This window comes from Anomaloglossus baeobatrachus, chromosome 1 (genome assembly GCF_048569485.1).
Source record: "Anomaloglossus baeobatrachus isolate aAnoBae1 chromosome 1, aAnoBae1.hap1, whole genome shotgun sequence".
NCBI classification, from domain to species: domain Eukaryota; kingdom Metazoa; phylum Chordata; class Amphibia; order Anura; family Aromobatidae; genus Anomaloglossus; species Anomaloglossus baeobatrachus.
The window spans coordinates 283,321,467-283,342,301 of NC_134353.1; the positions used below are offsets into that span (position 1 = coordinate 283,321,467).

At 41.6% G+C, this 20,835-nt stretch overlaps 1 protein-coding gene across 5 annotated transcripts in view; it reads left to right on the forward strand.

The window, feature by feature from the left end:
* PDE5A (phosphodiesterase 5A) overlaps window positions 1-19,053 on the forward strand; it is a 394,028-nt gene extending 374,975 nt beyond the window's left edge. For all 5 annotated transcript variants that reach the window (XM_075350615.1, XM_075350624.1, XM_075350634.1 and 2 more), the window contains exons 19-21: window positions 5,273-5,347; window positions 6,884-6,967; window positions 13,629-19,053. In XM_075350615.1, coding sequence (XP_075206730.1) covers window positions 5,273-5,347; window positions 6,884-6,967; window positions 13,629-13,778 — 309 coding nt within the window. In that variant the 3' untranslated portion in view covers window positions 13,779-19,053. The remainder of the gene's footprint in view (window positions 1-5,272; window positions 5,348-6,883; window positions 6,968-13,628) is intronic.
* The last annotated feature ends 1,782 nt before the right edge of the window (window positions 19,054-20,835 follow it).

Consider the following 20,835-nt stretch of genomic DNA (forward strand, 5'->3'; position numbering starts at 1 on the left):
ACTGAGCATTTCCGGACGCCTGCTACCGCCGCCGAGAACAGCTAATAATATAAAACTTATTGTATATAATGTGGACATGGGTGAACATACCATTGGTGCAACCTGTGCAGCCACACAGGGGCCCAAGAGTTAAAGAGGCCTACTTATACCTCCAAAGCAGGTGGAATTGTGCATTATGGTGGTCTAATAGACTTAGGGGCACTTTGCACACTACGACATCGCAGCTGCATCGAAAGTGACGCACATCCAGCGTTGCAGTCGATATCGTAGTGTGTAAATCCTTTTTGATACGATTAACGAGCTCAAAAGCGTCGTTATTTTATCATCGGTGTAGCGTCAGTTATTTCCATGAATTGGGAAATACCGATGTTACGATGTTGTTCGTCATTCCTGCGGCAACACACATCGCTGTGTGTGAAGCCGCAGGAGCGAGGAACATCTCCTACTGCGTCCTGCGGTTCACGCCGGCTATGCAGAAGGAAGGAGGTGGGCGGGATGTTTAGGTCCCGCTCATCTCCGCCCCTCCGCTTCTATTGGCCGCCTGCCGTGTGACGTCGCTGGGACGCCGCACGACCCGCCCCCTTAATAAGGAGGTGGTTCGCCAGCCAGAGCGACGTCGCAGGGCAGGTGAGTGCATGTGAAGCTGCCGTAGCGATAATGTTCGCTAAGGCAGCTATCACCATGATATCGCAGCTGCGACGGGGGCCGGGACTATCGCGCACGGCATCGCAGCATTGGCTTGCGATGTCGTAGTGTGCAAAGTGCCCCTTAAAAGGGCCCCCAAACTGTTCTTTGACAGGGACGCTTTTCTGTCTGCGTCCACCCCTGTGTGGACAGCATATTATAAATACAAATCTCTAACTGTGGTAAAGTGCATGTTTGCTACTTGTAGTCACTATAGAACACATGAATACATAAAAAGAACAGTTTTCTAATGATATGGTTGACATTGCAGCAGAAGGAGCGCTGGGCCTCTAGCCAAGAATACAGAATTCCTGGAAAAAAGATAATGATGCTTTCCCTTGACCTTATAAAACTGCCGTATAATTTGGATAATTGCAACCATCATTTTAGCTTTCCTCCATTATTATATTTCACGTGCCCTTAGTTCACAAGTCAAAGTATTTATATATAGAGGGGTCTTTTTACATGCAGAACATTGCTCCTTAAAAATAAATAAGACATAAACAAAATATCTTAAAAAATAAACCTGCCTTCATGCACAAGGTATTTTAACCTCTTAACGACTTGTGACATTCATTTTTGTCACAGATTGACACAAGGGCAATGGAGCGAACTCAGTATGTGAGCCCACTCTATTTTGAGCAGATCCTGTCTGGGGTACAGAGCAAGCATCTGCCTGTATCAACAGCAACCGGAGCTAGGTCTGATCGTTGCTGTTCAACCATATAAATGCCCATGTCAATCCCTGACAGTGGCATGTAAATGGACTGCTTGGTGATGCATTTGCTTATTGACTCCTATTGCCTCCCCCTGATACCATAACAGCCAAGGTCCTGTTTAAAGTGAATCTGTCAGGTCCATTATACCCTCCAAACCAGCAGCAAACAGATGTGCATGCCACATTTCCCTGCATAACCAGCTCTATATAATGCTATTTATTAAAATTAATGTTTAAAAAAAGTATTTGTAAAGTGCTCTGTCCCTATGCTAATTAGGCCTTTGACTACTTGAAGAGACTGGTTGGTTCTCTTTCCAGGTTATCATGTCCCTGTGGGTGTGATAACATGATTTCCACAAGCCAGCGTCACTGCAGCTCCAGGACATCTTGCGCATGTGCGTGGCTAATTTCTGCAGTGTCAGTGCACTTTAGTGTGCTTCCCAGAGAGGTTCACTGCGCATGATCGGAAGTACAGAAGATGTGTATGCCAAAATTCCAAGGAATTATGGCATACATATGAATGCTGCTGGGATGGAGGGCATGAGGGACCTGAGAGGTTTCCTTTAAGGCCCTTTATGACTACCATTTTAATCCTCCTATGAAGCCTAGCATGGACTTCATATGAGAATGTCAATAATATATACTGTAATATTACAGTATAGTAGTATATGGTATAAGCTATTAAACAATCACAAGCCCAATTTCACTGGGGGGGGGGGGGGATAAAAAAAAACCCAAAACCTTTATATGTGTTTTATTTTTAAATTTCTCTTCTTTTCCACATTAAAAAAATAAAAGAAAAGAAAGACATATATGGTATTGTGTTGTGTTATCTCAAAAACTCTGATATATCAAAATCTAAAAAACATTTGTTAAATGGCAAAAATGAAAAATAGGTAAGCCAGAATTGCTATTTTGCGGTCACCACAAAATAGTAACAATATAAAAAACAAGGTTCTGAATTTTTAACAACTAAAATATAATAACATCCTGATAAGTTTGATATTGCCATAATTGTAGTAACATGTAAAATCACATTGCCATTTGTTTAACACACTATGAATGCTGTAAGAATAAAATCCAAAAAACAATTGCATTTTTTCACCATTTCGCATTTCTGAGTTTTTTTCTGGATAAACCACAAGGTTTTGAAATGGTTAAAAAGAACCTAGTAACGAGTTTTTGCTCCTATTTTATTCTCACTACTGCCCCAAATATTCAATTTTTATAATTTGTATTATTTTTACACAAGAAGGCATTACTCTCAGGGTAATTATGTAAAGTAACCTAAAGCCCCCCCATCCCAGAGAACCCTGAGAGCCATGCCCCATTGATAACAACAATAAAAAATAGAACTAAATGAAAAAGTCCATAACCCTGGACTCATATAGTAAATTTTAAAAATAAAAAAAGAAAAATCCTCAGGAGAGGAGCATGAGTAAAGCTAAAGTAAAAACTTGGCACTTTTGACCTGGTGGTGACAGGTCCTCTTTAAAGGGGTAATCCAACCAGTAGGGACATTTATCCGATGTGGCCAACCTAGAGGATTTTTCACTATGTGTACAGTAGTGTTGGCAGCGTTTGGATTTATTCACAATTATCTGTGTGATGCCCATTAAGGAGGCTTTACACGCAGCGACATCGCTAGCGATATCGCTGGTGAAAGCACCCGCCCCCATCGTTTGTACGTCACGGGCAAATCGCTGTCCGTGGCGCACAAAATCGTTAGGAGCCGACACACGGACTTACCTGCCTAGTGACATCGCTGTGGCCAGTGAACCGCCTCCTTTCTCAGGGACGGTTCATGCGGCGTCACAGCGACGTCACTAAGCGGCCGCCCAATAGAAGCGGAGGGGCGGAGATGAGCGGCCGTAACATCCTGCCCACCTTCTTCCTTCCTCATTGCCGGTGGCTGCAGGTAAGCTGTAGTTCGTCGTTCTCGAGGTGTCACACGTAGCGATGTGTGCTGCCTCGGGAACGACGAACAACCTGCGTCCTCAACAATCAGCGATTTGTTTGAAAATGAATGACGTGTCAACGATAAGGTGAGTATTTTTGATCGTTATCGGCCGTTCGTTGGTGTCACACGCAATGACATCGCTAACGATGCTGGATGTGCGTCCGTGACCTCGGCGATATATATCGTTAGATACGTCATTGCGTGTAACGGGGCCTTTAGACTCTGCTGGTAGATCTGATATGCTAGAGATAAATCATGAACATACTCTTCTCTCATCACAGAATGAGAATAATGTCTTCACATAGTATGAAGGGGATATTTTTTCAGTTAGCTGGATAATGATTTGATTATACTCATATAACATTAGATAGTTCACTATAAGTGGCTCCCTGTTCTCTGTTATTAGCTTTGAGGTCATTATATTCTTTGGACTTTGTAAACTCATTTAAATTCTGGGACTTTCCAGACGTCGGGACATTCCAGAAAGGATCTGTATAAAAGTCTATGACCCCAAAGGCCATGTCATAAATCGAAAGACAGCACTAATGCCGACCCTTCTTTATCTGCAGAGTATAGAAGAAACCTTGGCAGTCTTCTGCCTGTATCATAGCCATGTTCCTTCAGCCACGGTCATACTTGGGGATTGGTTTGCTTACCATGATTATAGCACCTTCATTTTCTAAAGTCTTTTCCAGAGATGACAGCCTGAATAAGTTGAATTTGAAGTTAAAATGCTAAGATTGTCAGTGATACTATTTGGAGAAGATCTCCAACAATGTAGAATCATCAAAGTGGCACATTGACTTTTTTGTGGCAATTTTAAATGTATATATTTTTTAATGTTTTACAACTTTTGAAGAATAAAAAAGAAGAAAAACTTTGTGGTGCCATATTCAAGTGCTCATAACATTTTTATTTTTTTCATGATTGAGCTGTATAATGGATTGTTTATTTTTTACATTTTTAATCACTTTTATTGATCACTGAGATGCTCAAAAGCAGCAATTTTGCCAACACTTCCTTAACAGATTTAAGGCCGCTTTACACGCTGCGATATCGGTACCGATATTGCTAGCATGGGTACCCGCCCCCATCTGTTGTGCGACACGGGAAAATCGTTGCCCGTGCCGCACAACATCGCCCAGACCCATCACACGTACTTACCTGCCCGGCGATGTCGCTGTGACCGGCGAATCGCCTCCTTTCTAAGGGGGCAGTTCATTCAGCGTCACAGCGACGTCACAGCTGCGTCACTGAACCGCCGCCCAATAGAAGCGGAGGGGCGGAGATGAGCGGGACGAACATCCCGCCCACCTCCTTCCTTCCGCATTGTGGCCGGGAGGCAGGTAAGGAGAGCTTCCTCGTTCCTGCGGTGTTACACGGAGCGATGTGTGCTGCCGCAGGAACGAGGAAAAACTTTGTTACTGCTGCAGTAACGATATTTGAGAATGGACCCCCATGTCACCGATGAGCAATTTTGCTCCTTTTTTGCGACGATGCAAAATTGCTCATAGGTGTCACACGCAACGGCATCGCTAATGCGGTCGGATGTGCGTCACCAATTCCGTGACCCCAACGACTTCGCATTAGCGATGTCGTAGCGTGTAAAGCCCCCTTTAGTGTCCATTTGTAACAGATCCATTAAGAAAACAATGGATCTGTTAGAAATGCAAGTACAACGGATGGCTAAACAAATCTATTAACGGATCCATTGTCTATAGACTCCCAGGTTAAAAAAATGGATGCGGCAGAAATCAGTTTGCCAACGGATCCACTCTAATGGATGACTACAGGATATATGAACTTAGCCTCAACATTATCAAAAATTCCATTATTTTGCTGGTATTATATAGTCTTTATGAGAAAAAAACTTTGTATAGTGGTAACTAAATACATTTTGTTACTTTCAGATAGCTGAACTTGTTGCTTCAGAATTTTATGACCAAGGAGATAAGGAGAGACGGGAACTAAAAATTGAGCCAATTGTAAGTGTAATGTTCATTGCATTGGGTATGCTGCTTCTCGAAACAAGTGAATTACAAAGATTTATTGTTCTTTCTACCTGCTTAGTGTCAGACTCGGGAGCCAAAGGCCCACCAGTAACATTGATTTAAGCACCCAATGCTCAGCTAAATGCAAATATCACCTGACCCTTATTCACAATTTTACTTATGCTTCGTTACAGTAAACTGAGTAATTTGGTAAATAAAGTGTGAGATAATGCCATTATTTGTACATCGTGAATGAAGTTTATGGTACCAACAACTGCCCTCGTAGCCATGTGGGACCTTCTCCGGTAGAGGGGCCTACCGGGGGATCGCCTCTCTCTCTGTCTCTCTGTTTATCTCTCTGGTTGTCTGTCTCTCTCTCTCTGTCTGTCCCTGTCTGTCTGTATCTCTATCCATCTCTCTTTGTCGGTCTCTGTCTCTGTCTGTTTCTCTTTCTGTGTCTCTGTCTCTCTCTGTATGTCTTTTTGCCTGTCTGCCTCTCTCTCTGTCTGTCTCTCTGTGTGTCTCTCTGTTTCCTTCTTTCTCTGTCTGCCTCTCTGTCTCGCTGTCTGTCTCTCTCTCTCTGTGTCTCTGTCTGTATCTCTGTTTTTTTGTCTGTCTGTCTCTCTGTCTCCCTTTCTCTCTGCCTGTCTGTTTCTCTCTCTGACTGTCTCTCTGTATGTTTGTCTCTCTCGGTCTCTCTTTCTCTCTCCCTGTCTGCCTCTCCTGCTCTCTGTCTCTGTCTTCCTCTGTCTCTCTGTCTGTCTCTCTGTATTTCTCTTTGTCTCTCTGTCTGTCTCCGTCTCTCTCTCTGTCTCCATCTCTCTGTCTGTCTCCGTCTCTCTCTGTCTTTTTGTCTGTCTATCTGTCTTTCTCTCTGTTTGTCTCTCTGATTGCCTCTCTCCCTGTCTGCCTCTATCTCTCTGCCTGTCTCTCTGTCTGTCTCTCTATCTATCGCTCTCTTTTGCTCTGTCGGTCTGTCTCTCTCTGTGTCTCTCTCTATCCCTCTCTCCACCGAAATCATATTATATTACACAGAAGCTTCTTATACTAAGAATGTCTTTCGTTGCCTATAGCAACCAATCAGAGCTCCTATTAATGACCTATAGCTCCGAGCTCCATTAACTTTAATGTAAGCAGGTTTTTTGACGAATAACTGTAAAGCGCAGGATTAAATTTTCCCCTCAAAACATAGTCTATGACTGTCCCTGAGTCAAAATTTTGAAATAGTAAATGTGACGATGCGGATTCCTTCAGCGGACATACATACACACATATGCACACACATATGCACACACATATGCACACACATATGCACACACATACGCACACACATACGCACACACACACACAAACACTGACACACACACAGATACACTCAGCTTTATATATTATACATCAGTATAGTAAAGGTGTTAGTAAGTTTGTTCGTCAATTCCAACTTGAAGTTCCTGTAGTCCACCATCAGGTGGCAGCCATAACAAACACATTTGAGTAGAACCATGTAATTGAATGAATTTTATGTGATTTCAGGATCTGATGAATAGAGAGAAGAAAGATAAAATACCCAGCATGCAGGTTGGATTTATTGATGCAATTTGCTTAGAGCTCTATCAGGTGAGTACATATAAAGAATATTTTTATCTAAGTGCAGTTTCCTTCAAACTCCTAGTTACATGTTAGGTACATCAAGAAGTGTATTCAATATAGTATAGGCAGAAATGTTATATCCAAGACTCTGTTCACACTATGCTCTGCTTAAATATTGGGGAAACTAATTGTTGTGAATGTTAAGCTTCTAGTCCCAATGTATGCAAATGTAGGCTACAGTTGCATATGTTACTTTTTATCCCCCAATATAAAACCAATGTTTATGGTGCAGCATACATTTTTTTTTTAAGTATTTCATTGTGTTAAAAGCACAATTGTTTAGCATTGTTGATTCAGCCACATAGAAGTATATGGAGACAAAGCCAAGACACATGCCAAAAGGATATTTTTTGTCAGATATAGTGCCAATTATAAACTATAAGTCTGTCATGATCGCAGCCTTTCCTTCCTTTTGCATAACTTCTAGAAATGCTTCAGAGAGATTTACAGTCCTCAATCACAAGGTGTAAGTAACTTTGTAGTACACTAACAAGCAAAAGGGTGACAATGTTTGGAACTTTTGACTTTCAGGCTTCATATCTCACTATCTACTACAGCTTTGAGCATGAGACTACCTTCACATTTTATAGATCATTATCTTGGCTATCTCATACATAAATTTGACTTGCAGTTATTTAGCATATGATTAGTTATACAGATTCTTGTCATGTCACTGCATTGTTATTGTTTTGCTCCTAGAAATCTAAAATGTAATTTTTATTATTTTGTTAGTATTTTGTAACTCGACCTTAGGCATTTACTGCCCGAATCCTTCTGGGCATGCTCTCTATCAGAGTTAAGCATGTCTTCACTGATATCTGATCCCAGGTCTCCTCTACACATTCCCAATGTTGGTGCATAATGATCAACTCACTTGGGTATGTATACAGCCTTTTCTTCAACTCTACTTGTGACGCCCTGGCCTATCAGGTCATCACAGGGTATTGTGCAATCTGCCTTTATGTGCAATATCCACCTCCTCCTTGGTTACGGGTCCCCAACTAATGGTGTTGCCAACATCAGCCAATCAAAATCCTAGGAACACTCTGCACCACACCCACCAGACACACCAGTGGACGGCCTGAGTGGAATAGGGTCGCCCACTTGGGGGGGTTGGTAAGGGGAGGTCAGGAGTGTCAGGAGTAGGTCAGTAGGAGAGAGGAAGTGTAAGAGTGAAGGAGAGAGGCAGTCAGGAGCCGGGCTCCTTGGAATTCACTAGGTAGCAGACGGTGGTCTGGGCCTAGTAGGAGCTTGACCCCCTTTCGCAGGGGATCATGACAAGGGACACAGAACTGTCGAGGAGGACAGTCGGTGGCCTTGTACCATCACCGGGCTGGGACCAGGGCACAATGGGGTACGTGGACCCTAGGTCAGGGCGTAGCTTCAGGCAACCTGACAATTGACACAACGAGAACGGAGACTTCAAGATCCACTCTCCACCCGCTCCAAAATCGGGGTACTAGCGCAACGAGGGGTATAGGACTTTCCACTAAAACAGTCTAGGAAATCCCAAGCGTGAACTCTGAGAGCAAACTCCCTCAGTTAGCCACACTGGGGAACGGGACCCAACTAGTTTACACTACAGGGGCCAACTAGCAAGAGAACTTAGTGGCAAGAGGAAGGTCACAGATTATCAGGCAACACCAGTGGGAACGGGACCCAGACGTGCTACCCTCAGCGGCAGCGGTGTCCAGAACTTTGGTTTACCAAGTTGTCGGTGTCATCTTTATGGACTGAGTGAGTACACAAGTGACCATTTCACTCCCAATGGCACTCCCCAACACCATCACCAATGGCATTCCCCCCAATCGTGGAGGGGTTAAAATCCTAGCTGCCCACTCCATCAGCCCCGAGTACTCCCAGCTGCAGCGGTGGTACGCCACCTTACCACACACCACGGGTGGCGTCACGAACTTTAAATATACAATCCCCTGTAAATACCCCCTTTATTTGAGTGGCCGCACGACCCCTGGGTCTCGACGCCCCTCGAGCCACTGCGGATCCAGATCCGAGCAGCCCGGCTGCTGACACGGGGGCGGCACACTACTCAGAAGTGTTGATTGAGGTCTGGGGACTGTGATGGCCAATACAGCACCCCTACTTCATTGTCATTGAACCATTTATTCGCCAATCTTGACATATGCTTCAAGTCGTTGTCCTGCTGGAACACTATGTCATCCTTTTCATACCCATACCCCATACCGATCAGAGCCTAGTCTATTGACTTTCTCATCACTCCAAATAACCTATTTACAATCTTCTACTTTCCACTTTTCATACTTTTTGCAAACTCAAACTAACACTTTTTATGACGATATTAAAGTCGAAGCGCCTTCACTTTTTTCGGACCACCATTCCAGAATTGTGTAACATACATTGCATGGTGCTTACATGGACATATAGTATGTGATCTCACTATTATGAAGCATACAAGCCACCTGCACTGCCATGTTTGTGGCGCCAGAATTGATAGACCTTGTGATGAGCTGATTTGTTGACTCTGATATTTTGCCTGGACGGTTCAATGGAAGGCTGGAATTTATTTCATATCCTTCCTACTGTCATGGCACTCCAATAATACAGTTTGGCAATTTTCGTGTCCGAGAGTCCGCTATCGATGAGCTGGATGATGTTGTTTCTTTTTTCTTAGGAAATCTTCTTCATGACTGCTCCTCGATTCAAACCAGTAAACTTTAGCTTGAAAATCAACCTAATACACACTGCGTTATTAGGAAATGTGAGAACAGTTTGTAATTTGCAGTATACAGGAAGGAAAAGATTTTTTTCCACCACCAGAAGCAAAACAGTAGCAATACAGTGACATGACAAGAATTTGCATTACTAATCATATGCTAAATACTTGCAAGACAAACTTATGTATAAGATAGCCAAGATGATTGTTTCTGAAATGTAGATAAGCGGGCTTTACACGCTACGATATCGTTAATGAATTATCGTCGGGGTCACGTTGTTTGTGACGCACATCCGGCGTTATTAACGATATCGCAGTGTGTGACACTTATCAGCGACCTTAAACGATTGCAAAAGCGGTCAAAATAGTTTGCCGCGGAGAGGTCTTTCTGAAACAAAAAATCGTTTTCTGCTTATTAGCAATGTTGTTCGTCGTTCCTGCGGCACCACACATCACTATGTGTGACACCGCAGGAGCGATGAAGATCTCCTTACCGGCCTCCACCGGCAATGAGGAATGAAGAAGGTGGGCGGGATGTTACGTCTTGCTCATCTCCGCCCCTCTGCTTCTATTGGACGGCTGCCATGTGACGCCGCTGTCCTTAGAAAGGAGGCGGTTCGCCGGCCAGAGCGATGTCGCAGGGCAGGTAAGTGCGTGTGATGGGGTTAAGCGAGATTGTGCGCCACGGGCAGCGATTTGCCCATGGTGCACAACCGACGAGGGCAGGTACGATCGCTTGCGATCTCGCTAGCGAGATCGTAGCGTGTAAAGCCCACTGTAGTCTCACTTTTAAAGCTGTAGTAATAGCATGGGCATAGCATGGTTAGGACATTGGCAAAGCAGGACGTGATCACATCAGCCCATCAGATATATCATAAATTACAGCTGGCGCATATCATAAATTTAAGCCGCCAGCTCGTGCACATTTTTGGGCAACAGCGCACACTGGATATCAGAAAACATCTGATTCATTAAGTGGTGAGTCAGGTCAGTACACTCCAGCGAGCAGTACACTCCAGTTTTAATGAATCACCAGCAATATATTTTTCAGGCTGGCAACTTGTGTTTCAATTGCTTTAAGCATAACCTTTGTTTTAATTTTTATTTCATAATTCAATAGTACTCATGAAAATAAGGAACTGATGAGATTCTATGATGATGGAAGGAGAGAGGAGATAGAGGCAGAACTCCTCCCTCCTCCTCCCTTTTCTATCTACATAGAATCTCATCAGCACCAACTACCATCTCCTATCTCAGTAATGGGAAAGTCTTCACTGAATACAGACTTTACCTCAGGTAGAGGGAGGAGCTAGAGGCAGAACTCCACTCACTCGTCCCTCTTCTATCTACATTGAATTTCATCAGTAACAACTATTTTCATGTGTACTATTGATGTATATAATAAACATTAAAACGATGGTTACGCTTTACCTATAATATGTGCTTTGGTTTATGTATGAGATTGGTTGAGCTGGTACTGTGGTTTTCAGACACATACACAGATCCTGAGGGGTATCAATGAGTATTGCACATTACATCAATGCAAGTCTTAGGGGAGTGTTTTTTATGCCAAAGTAACTTCATTATTTCAGTGCTAGATAGGGGCACTCTAAGAACTTGGCCCTGTCTATATAGAGTTTTCTGGGCAAGGACGTGTTTCTAGAAGAACATGCTCTGAAATTGGTTAAGTGACAGTGGATAAAACCATTCAATAATTTAGACTGTCTTTAGGTTGGGGCTACATGTAAACTATGCTCACGACACATGATGTTTGGCCAAAGATGCACAGCACAGTGCATGTGAATGAGGTCACATTGTGATCCACATGGTGCCTCATCCATGACAGGCAAGTAGCAAAAAGTCAGAATGATTTGGATTTTTTTGCTACTTTATTATCAGGGTTTTGGCACTATGGGGGTCACAATCAGTGGCGTTACTAGAGTTCGATAGGCTCCAGTGCAAAATTTGGACCCGGGCCCCCATACACTGACACTCAAGGTACAGGATAATTACACCGATACTTGAGGTATGGGATAATTACACCAACACGCAGGGTACAGGATAATGACACCGACACTCTGCTCTTTCTCTCAGCACCTAGCTTTCCCATGCTCTGAAATCTCTTTAATCAGCATCTAGCTTTCCTATGTTCTGTTATTCACCTTGTCCTAGGCACGCAGCTTTCCCATGCTCTGCTATACATCTTTACCTCAGCACCCAGTTTTCCCTTGGAAAAGCTGTATGTTGAGGGATAGATGTTTAGCAGAGCATGGAAAAGCTGGGTGCTGAGGGAAAGAGCCTTGTTCACCCAGCTTTCCTATGCCATGGTTGAATCTTTGTCCCCCATCTTTGTATATATGTCCCCATCCTAGTACATATGATCCCCATCACAGTGCACACTTTAAAAAAATGTAACAATTAAACTCACCTTCCCTCTGCTGCCCCGGTGTGTGGTGTTCTCTTCTGATCCATTTTTTCCACATGCACTCATATACCCCTACAGAGAAACAAACGCTGTATACTGTACATACACTATTACAGGCATAGTAAAAGGAATGAAGGTTTTACCCAGCTCACCTGCTTGATAGGAGACCGAGACCTGTGGACCGTGCAAGGAAAAAATCGGCAATTCTTTGGTAATGATGAAGGAAGATATTCCAGCAACTTGAGTCCAAACAGGAAATTCTTTAAAACGTTGATTCTTTATTATTTACATATTAAAAAGTCCATGTTGGGGTGAAACAAACCCAAGACAGAGAGGACGCGTTTCAAACACTTGGCTCTTAGTCAATCTCAGATTGAATCTCATACACACTATATACTACCCACATACACACTGATATACAGTATATACTACTCCCATACACACTGATATACACTATATACTACCCACATACACACTGATATACACTATATACTACCCACATACACACTGATATACACTATATACTACCCACATACACACTGATAACTGATATACCCTATATACACTATATACTACCCACATACACACTGATATACACTATATACTACCCACATACACACTGATATAATGTATACACACTATTACATTTACTTATCTTTGCTGAAGTCTCCAGAAGCAGCGGGGCTTTCACATCCCTGCCCCATCATAAGGCAGCAGTCATGACCAGTGAAGTTGCTGGTCTTCAGGAAATAGAGGACAAAGCACAGAGCAGGACTGGGAGCAGAGCTGAACCTGTCACAGGTTCTGCTGCTACAGCTGCCATGTCCTCCCTCTCCTTCTGCTCTCAGTCCCGACTGCTTCTAGTGACAAGAGGGAGGGATAAGGAAAGGGCTTCACTAACCATTAGGTTCCCTGCAGCTCATGATGGCAGCAGTACCACACTCCACACACTGTAGAAGACGGTGACATGGTAGGGTCAGCAAGCCCGAGGTCACAGGCAGGAAGAGGTTGGAGAGGGCGGAGCCAAGCACTGCCCAGCCACTTGTATTAAAACTAGTGCAGGAACAGCGCAGCTCCTCTCTCACTGAGTGGAGCCGGCTGCTTCCCTGCAAGGTGGGTGCCAAGCCCCTAACCTGCCGGGCCCAGTCTCAGTCATGACCTCTGCAACCACAGTTTTTACGCCCCTGGTCACATTGTGACTTCAATCAATTGCACTATGCTGTGATGTAGCTGTATCTTTTAACAACACAATCTCATAATGATCTATAATGTATCAGCTACAGTGACCTTTGGCGGCACAACTTGTGTTATGACCAAACTCGCCATGTAGACCCATGCTTAAAACAATTAGGACTAGGCCCATATTTTACTTAATTTTAGGTCATTAAAAAGGTAAATACCAGAAGCCATTGAGCGATGTTCGAATACCCGTATTTTTTTTTAAATTTAATTCAGCTTTCCTTCTTTTGACTATTGATTCGTTGACTATTGTGACTGATTTATTGTTGTAGGCCTTAGCAGAGGTGTCTGAATCATGCTATCCACTCCTGGAGGGCTGCCTGAGGAACAAACAGATGTGGCAATTACTAGCAGAACAACAGGAGAGGAGTCTGCTGAATGGAGACAGCACCCAGCCAAAAACGAACTTTGACATAGAATAGGCAACACCAACAGCATCGTAGAGTCTTGTGGTACAAAATAGTATTACACTGTTTGGAAACCAAAATATATATTTTGCCACTGTTATATTTATTAATTTCACATTTTCGTTTAAGGAAATAAGAACATGTAAATGGAATATTTTCTAGAGAAGCAATATATTTTCTGATGTGTGTGTGACATTACATTTACCCACTGGAGGCTTTTGGGTTTGATTCCTTTTTATATTGACCAGTGCCTTAATGCATAGGACACCTGTCTAATGTAACTCAACACAATAAGAGTAACTATAGCATTTTGCTGGATACCTGTTTCACATACTGGATCGACTTGGGCAGATACCGAAACAAAAACACAAAATAATGAGATTTGCTGCAGATTTCACCGTCTATATAGAAACTACAAGTTATTGTCACTACTCGCACATTCATTTTTAATTCGTCTTTGAAGAACCTAGTTTTAAATGTCCTGTTTTTTTAATGTAATAATATAGCACAGAAAGATTTACAGTACATGGCTTCTAACTAATTTTAATAGCACAGGTATAACCCTTCAACTATAGGATATAAAATCAAAAGAATTCACATTGGAGCTCGGAGACCAAATACAGCAAAAGTCTGATGTGTAAATGTAGGGATACACTTTATAAAACTTCAATCCAAGGTACATATTTATATCTCAGAAGGGGCTTGTTATTTTCTAGAATAGATCTTTTCAATGAATTTGATTTTTGATGTTATGATTAGAAATGAGCGGACTCGTGGAAATTTGGGTCCGTTGGGTTCAACCGTACTTTAGATAAAGTTTAGTTCGGGACCTGGACTTGACCTGAACTTGATCCCGCAGCCCGCTGGAAGTTAATGATTGGGGAGTTCGGCCATGTGCCCACATACCGCCAGCCATAAACAGCATTTCTGGGGAGGGAGGACTGGGCTTTTTTTTTTACACTGCATCTGACAATGTTATTTTACCCCCAGTGCGAGCAATTCAGAGACTGCAAACGACTGACAGTAGGTCAAGCATCATGTGTACCAGAGCACGGTGATTCTCAATCTAGTGGTTAGCATATGTACAGCACCCGAACTCCAAACTTGGACAGTGAGGTTTTTTTTAAAAAGTCCATGTTTGGTATGAACCCCAAACTTTATAGTTTGGGTCCTCTCATGTCTAATTATGATATATTTCACCATGTAACATCACTACTGTTTGAACGGGTTATGACATCACTGCTCACAAGGATGTGTAAAACACTCTTGATTAATGATTACTATGTGATAAAAACAGTAATATTAGTACTTTTTCACTTACAGTCTTACATGTGTATATTGCTTATATTAGATTTAAAAGGGTTTTCTGATCTTATTTGCAATGGTTTATATGCACCAAGATAAGTCACTTATGTAATGTCTGTAGCTGACATGTCTCAGTAAGAACAGGCTCCTGAAATGTTACGTATGCTCCCTGTAGCACATGGTTTCACACTTCACTTGCCTCTTATGTCCAATGCTTTCTGGCTCTCTCAGCTTCCTCTCTGGTTTTGGCCTGGATGTTTTTCTCATGCTAGGCAACAGATGTAATGTCTGCAGAGTAGTAGAATAGCTATGCTGTCTCAAAATAGCATGTGTCTGGTATCAGATATATGTAAAGAAAGTAATTATGGCATTACTTTACACCTTGTGGCATACAGGTACGCAGACAACTGTAATCGGAGGCACTGTCTGTAAGAGAAGACAGGAATCGTTGGAAATAGCAGTTCTTGAAAAGTTGCAAAATGCTTGTAAAAACAAGTAACTTTACAATTTTTCACGTATCAAAACTTCTCTCCATTCCTCAGAACTAAGAGATTTTTAATTTGCTTGTTTACAGCTTGTTGTCTAAGCTAGAAATGCAGAGCTTACAAACTCTTTGCTAAAGAGCTTGTAAGCACTGCTCTGAAGCTGGCAGGATCTAGTCAGTTTCCGTACCCTTGCTCGCCTTCGATGCTGCAGAGGCAAATCTGTATCTGCTGCAGCATCAGAGATTACATAGTTTGGGGATAGTAGCACAACCATGCCCTTGATTTGGACTGTTCATCAATCCGTAATTCATTGCCTCCCATGGCAGTAAAAAATTGGGTTGTGGTGCGCTGCTGAAAATACTTCTTGAGACAACTCTTTTAAATCACAACTGCTCACTGAAAGCCATGGGAGCACAAAAAAGGTGCAACATCTTTATTATGAAAGTGATAAATAGCTACTGATCTATGAGCATCACCTGGTGACCATTTAGACATGTAAGGGTACATTGGTATATTTTTTACAAGCTAAGTTTCTAAGTTGATCAGATCCACATAGGATTAGTTTTACAGTGGTATACTGGTTGGTTACATGTGAAATCACCCAACTGATTATTACATCTTTTACAATGGCCACTGGGAGAATGCTGCCATTACGGTCAGGGTCCAGCAGAGATATAGGGTTTAGATATGGTAGAGTAAATCCTAAGGCTCTTCTCTTCTGATTTTCTGTTTACTTGTACCGTTTTAGGAACAGATAAACAGAATTATTGATCCGTTGCATCAGCTATGCAAATGGAAGCAATGGGCCCCTTTGCTTATTGTAGCATCCATCTGGATTTAGTTTTTTTAGAATGGAGAATATTTTGCACGCAGGACTCTTATTTTCAATTCTAAAAAGTGGACACCAAACTGACCACATAAAAATCAATTGGGCCCCTCAGTGTCCATTATTTGTGCCTATATTTGTTGCAACTGATCTCTTATCCATTTTTCTGGTCCGAAAGTGAGTAATAATTTTTAATCACATGGAATATATCCATATTACACATGCCTTGTTATTTGTCCACTTGCCCTATATCACTTGTAATGTTACAGTATATATAAAGTATATGGGCCTGTGTCCACGATCAGGATTAGTAGCGTTTTGGACGCAGTGTATTTTCGTTGTATCCAAAACACTGTTGTACAGTACAAGCACAGTGAACGGGATTTATAGAAATACCATGCCCACTGCGTTCACATGCTGAATCACAGTGCGTTTTCTTTTATTGCAGCAAAAAATGCTCATTTTGTCGCTGTTGTCCAAAATCGTGGTAAAAATGCTACAGTTCTACTGTGATTGCAGCAAAAAAAGCAACAATGCTGCAACATGTAAACGCTGCTTTATACATACTGTAAAGGCACATGGCTTTTATAAATAGCGCCATTTTCTGTTTCCAAGTATTTTAGTCAAAAGCTGAAGGTGAAAGCAAACAAAGTCCATAGACTAATTATTATTTATGTATTTAATTTTACTCATTATTAGAGCACTATTATATTCCAAATCTAATATTCTCCCTACTGAGTGTAGGCAAAAACACCCTGAGGGAGAAATAGTGACCAGAAATGATATGTCTAAAATTACAATATTTTATTAAATTCATTACAAAACACATAAGCAGCACGACGATAAAAGACAGGAGAGTTCCCAAAAAATAGCGGCAGGACAAGACCAAATGGCAATGCTAAAATAGACCCAATCCCATAATCAACCTAATACAAAATATAGAGCATATAAAAAAGGTGGTTAAAAGTTATATATTGTGCAAAAACCATACATATTATGTATTATGTAATCTATGCTGCAGAAGTGCAAAGGAAAATTAAAGACTGGGACTGCGGGGCACAGTTTACTATAGCTACTAATGTTCAGTATTTATGCCCTATTTAAATCACAGGGAAGATGATTATGGAGGGAGGTTCAGGTACAATACCTTGATGGTTGGTCTACTCTAAGTGGTCAGAGTGACCTTCTTGCCTGCTGCAGACCCTGACTCAGCTTTTTTCCAGACCTATCTCCTCATCTCAAACAACTCAACACGTTTGGATAATAATTCTGAGCACAAGAGATGTACAAATCAGTTCCACGCTATTGGATTTCGCTTCAAATTTTACCAAAATTTTGGATTCTCTCAGATCCGAACCTTTTCTGATTCAAATCTAGCTAAATGGCAGCTGGCCAGGCAACATTTCTCTAATAAGATGTTAAAAAAAAACCTCTCCTGCATTGCGGCCGTAGACCTTTCAGCTCTTTCGTGCAGCTTCCTTTGGCCTCGTCTTGTGATGTGCTCTTCCTTCACCATCATTATGCATGGATTTTGGTGCAGAGTTGATCCCAGTGCATGTTATCTGAGGTCCAGTCAACGACTCTGGTAATATTTGTCCTGATGTCAGAGGCCTTCTATGCGCTGTGAAGAAGGAGGAAGAAGACATTGTTTGCCATGGAGAATTGAAGAAGCCAAGTAGAGCTGTGGGTAGGACCAGATGAAGAGCTGCAGAGGACCAGAAAGGGTTGGTTTTCACTTGAGTTTATTATGCTCTGGGGTCTAAAAATGGCAGCATAGCAAAATAAGGCACATTCAATTCTTATCAGATAAATTTGTTGCAAATTGAATTTTTTGGCCAAATGCAGCATACTGCATAGTCTGGATGTTGGCAGATTCTCTCAAGAGTATTGCACATTCAAGTTGAATTGGCTTACCAAATAACAAAATTTGTGAAAATGTCTTCCTGAAATGGTTAGCTTATTTTCAGCTCAATAGGGATATGAGAGGCCATTGGAGAGAAGACTACTGCACTGTCCAAGTTGTAAATTGGTATAACCGAGCAGACGCTAGGTATAACCAAAGACTCCACAACCAGTAAGGTAACATAAACCAGCAGCTCAACATTGAGTCAATTGGGCAAAAAAAGCTTTGATTTATTTTTGTAGCAATGTTAAGAGAAATTCTCTGTTTTGATTTTTTTATACTTGTACGTATTTCATTAATCTAATATTTGTATAAAATGTTTTATAATATTGGTGTTATTTAATTTTTACTTTTTAAATTAAAATCGTTACAGAATGGACATCCAGAAGTTTTAATAAGCAGAAAGATTTAATTGTAAAAGAAACCCTCATTTTAGCACAAAAATAATAATAATAATAATAATTGTGTTTACATTTACAAGGATGAAGTTCTTTAACATCATGTTTTTTAGTCTTGCGTATCACCATTTATTGTCTTTTAACTTTGACCAGTTTGAGACCCTCGCCATTCTGGAGAATGGGGGCATCTATAACTATTAAACTCGTGTAATTAACACATAGTTATATTTGTCAGGATAACTAATGTGAAATTGTGTAGTTACTCTAGTTTGCCTCATGTTGGTGTGCTAACATAGTCCACAACTATTATTTTTAAAAACAAGAAGCACCTTCATATAAATGACACAAAATGGTTGATAAAAATGAGTTGAAATATTTGGAATTCTAGTTAATCATTATACAAACTAGTATAAAAGCAGTTACCACTATATAATTTATTTGGGAAATTAAACTACTGTTGGTGATCAAAAATCGAATCATACGAATGTCAGGCACTAATGTAGCAAGTACATCAAGCATAAGTATATTCTAAAGAAGAGGGATTACACTGTCAAAAGAAATCCGGGTATCAGAACAGAAACCTAGCAGAATGACGTAAAGCTACTAATTCACGTTAAAGTCAACTGAACCTGTGGATTTAGACTAGCCGATGTCCTACTCCTTGATGGCACTTGTTAAAGTGCTAAGAAAGGTCCGGCATATTTTCATGGCTGAAGAGGCTAAGATATCAGAACTGTAACTTGTTTCCCTCTCCCATCTGAATTAAACATGTTCAGCTGATGCAAGCATGTATCTATAGGGTTGCGATAATGAAATTGGATCAGTCAACATTAATCTCATATGTATCTATCGAACAATCTTTTTCTCTACACCCATCACATTTTTGAAAATATTTTATTACATATTTTCATGGGGCAACACTGAAGATATGACACTTTGATACAATGTAAAGTAGTCAGTACAGCTTGTATAGCAATGTAAATTTGGTGTGCCCTCACACAGACATTAATATCTATATTATGGTAACGAAAGTGTGTACACCCCTAAGGGAAAATGGCCAAATTGTGTCCAAAGTGTCAAAATTTTGTGTGGCTACGTTCATTTTTAAGCATTGCCCTAAATCGTAGAGGCATGGAGTTCACTACAGCTTCACTGGAGCCACTGGAATCCTCTTCCACTCCTCCATGGCAACATCATGAAGCTAGTGGATTTTGAGACCATTCTCCTCCACCTTTTGTTTGAGAATGCCCCACAGATGCACGGGTTTAGGTTGGAGACATATTTGACCAGACCAGCATTTTACCCTCCATTTCTTTAGCAAGGCAGTGGTTGTCTTGGAGGTGTGCTATGTTGAAAAACTGCCCTGTAGCCAAGTTTCCGAAGTGAGAGGATCATATTTGTATGTGACAGTACATGTTGGCATTCATGGTTCCCCACAACCATCAGCACTCATGCAGGCCCAAACCATGACAATCCCACTCTTATGCTTCACTGTAAGCAAGACACACCCATATTTGTACTCCTCACCTGGATGCACCACACAGGCTTGACACCATCTGAACCAGATTAGTTTATCTTCATCTTATCAGACCACAGGATCTGGTTCCAGTAATCCATGTCCATACTTTGCTTGTCTTCAGCAAACTGTTTGCAGGCTTTTTTGTGCATCATCTTTAGAAGAGGCTTGCTTCTGGGATGATAGCCATGCAGGCCAGATTTATGCAGTGTTCGGCATATAGTCTGAGGACGGATATGGGGACCCTCTACCTATTTAATCTCTGCAGCAATTCTGGCAGCACACATACATCTATTTTGTAAAGACCTCTAGATATGAAACTCAACCATAGCATGGCCTGTTCTAAGTGGAACCTGTCTTGTTATACTGCTGTATGGGTTTGGCCACCATGCTGCAGCTCAGTTTCATGGTGTTGGTAATCTTCTTATAGCCTAGGTCATCTTTATGTAGAGTAACAATTCTTTTTTTTTCAGAACCTCAGAAAATTCTTTGCGATGAGGTGCCATGTTGAACTTCCAGTGACCAATATAAGAGAGAGTGTGTGAGTGATAACACCAAATTTAACACACCTGCTCCCCATTTACACCTGAGACCTTATAACTCTGAGTCACATGACACGAGGGTGGGAAAATTGCTAAT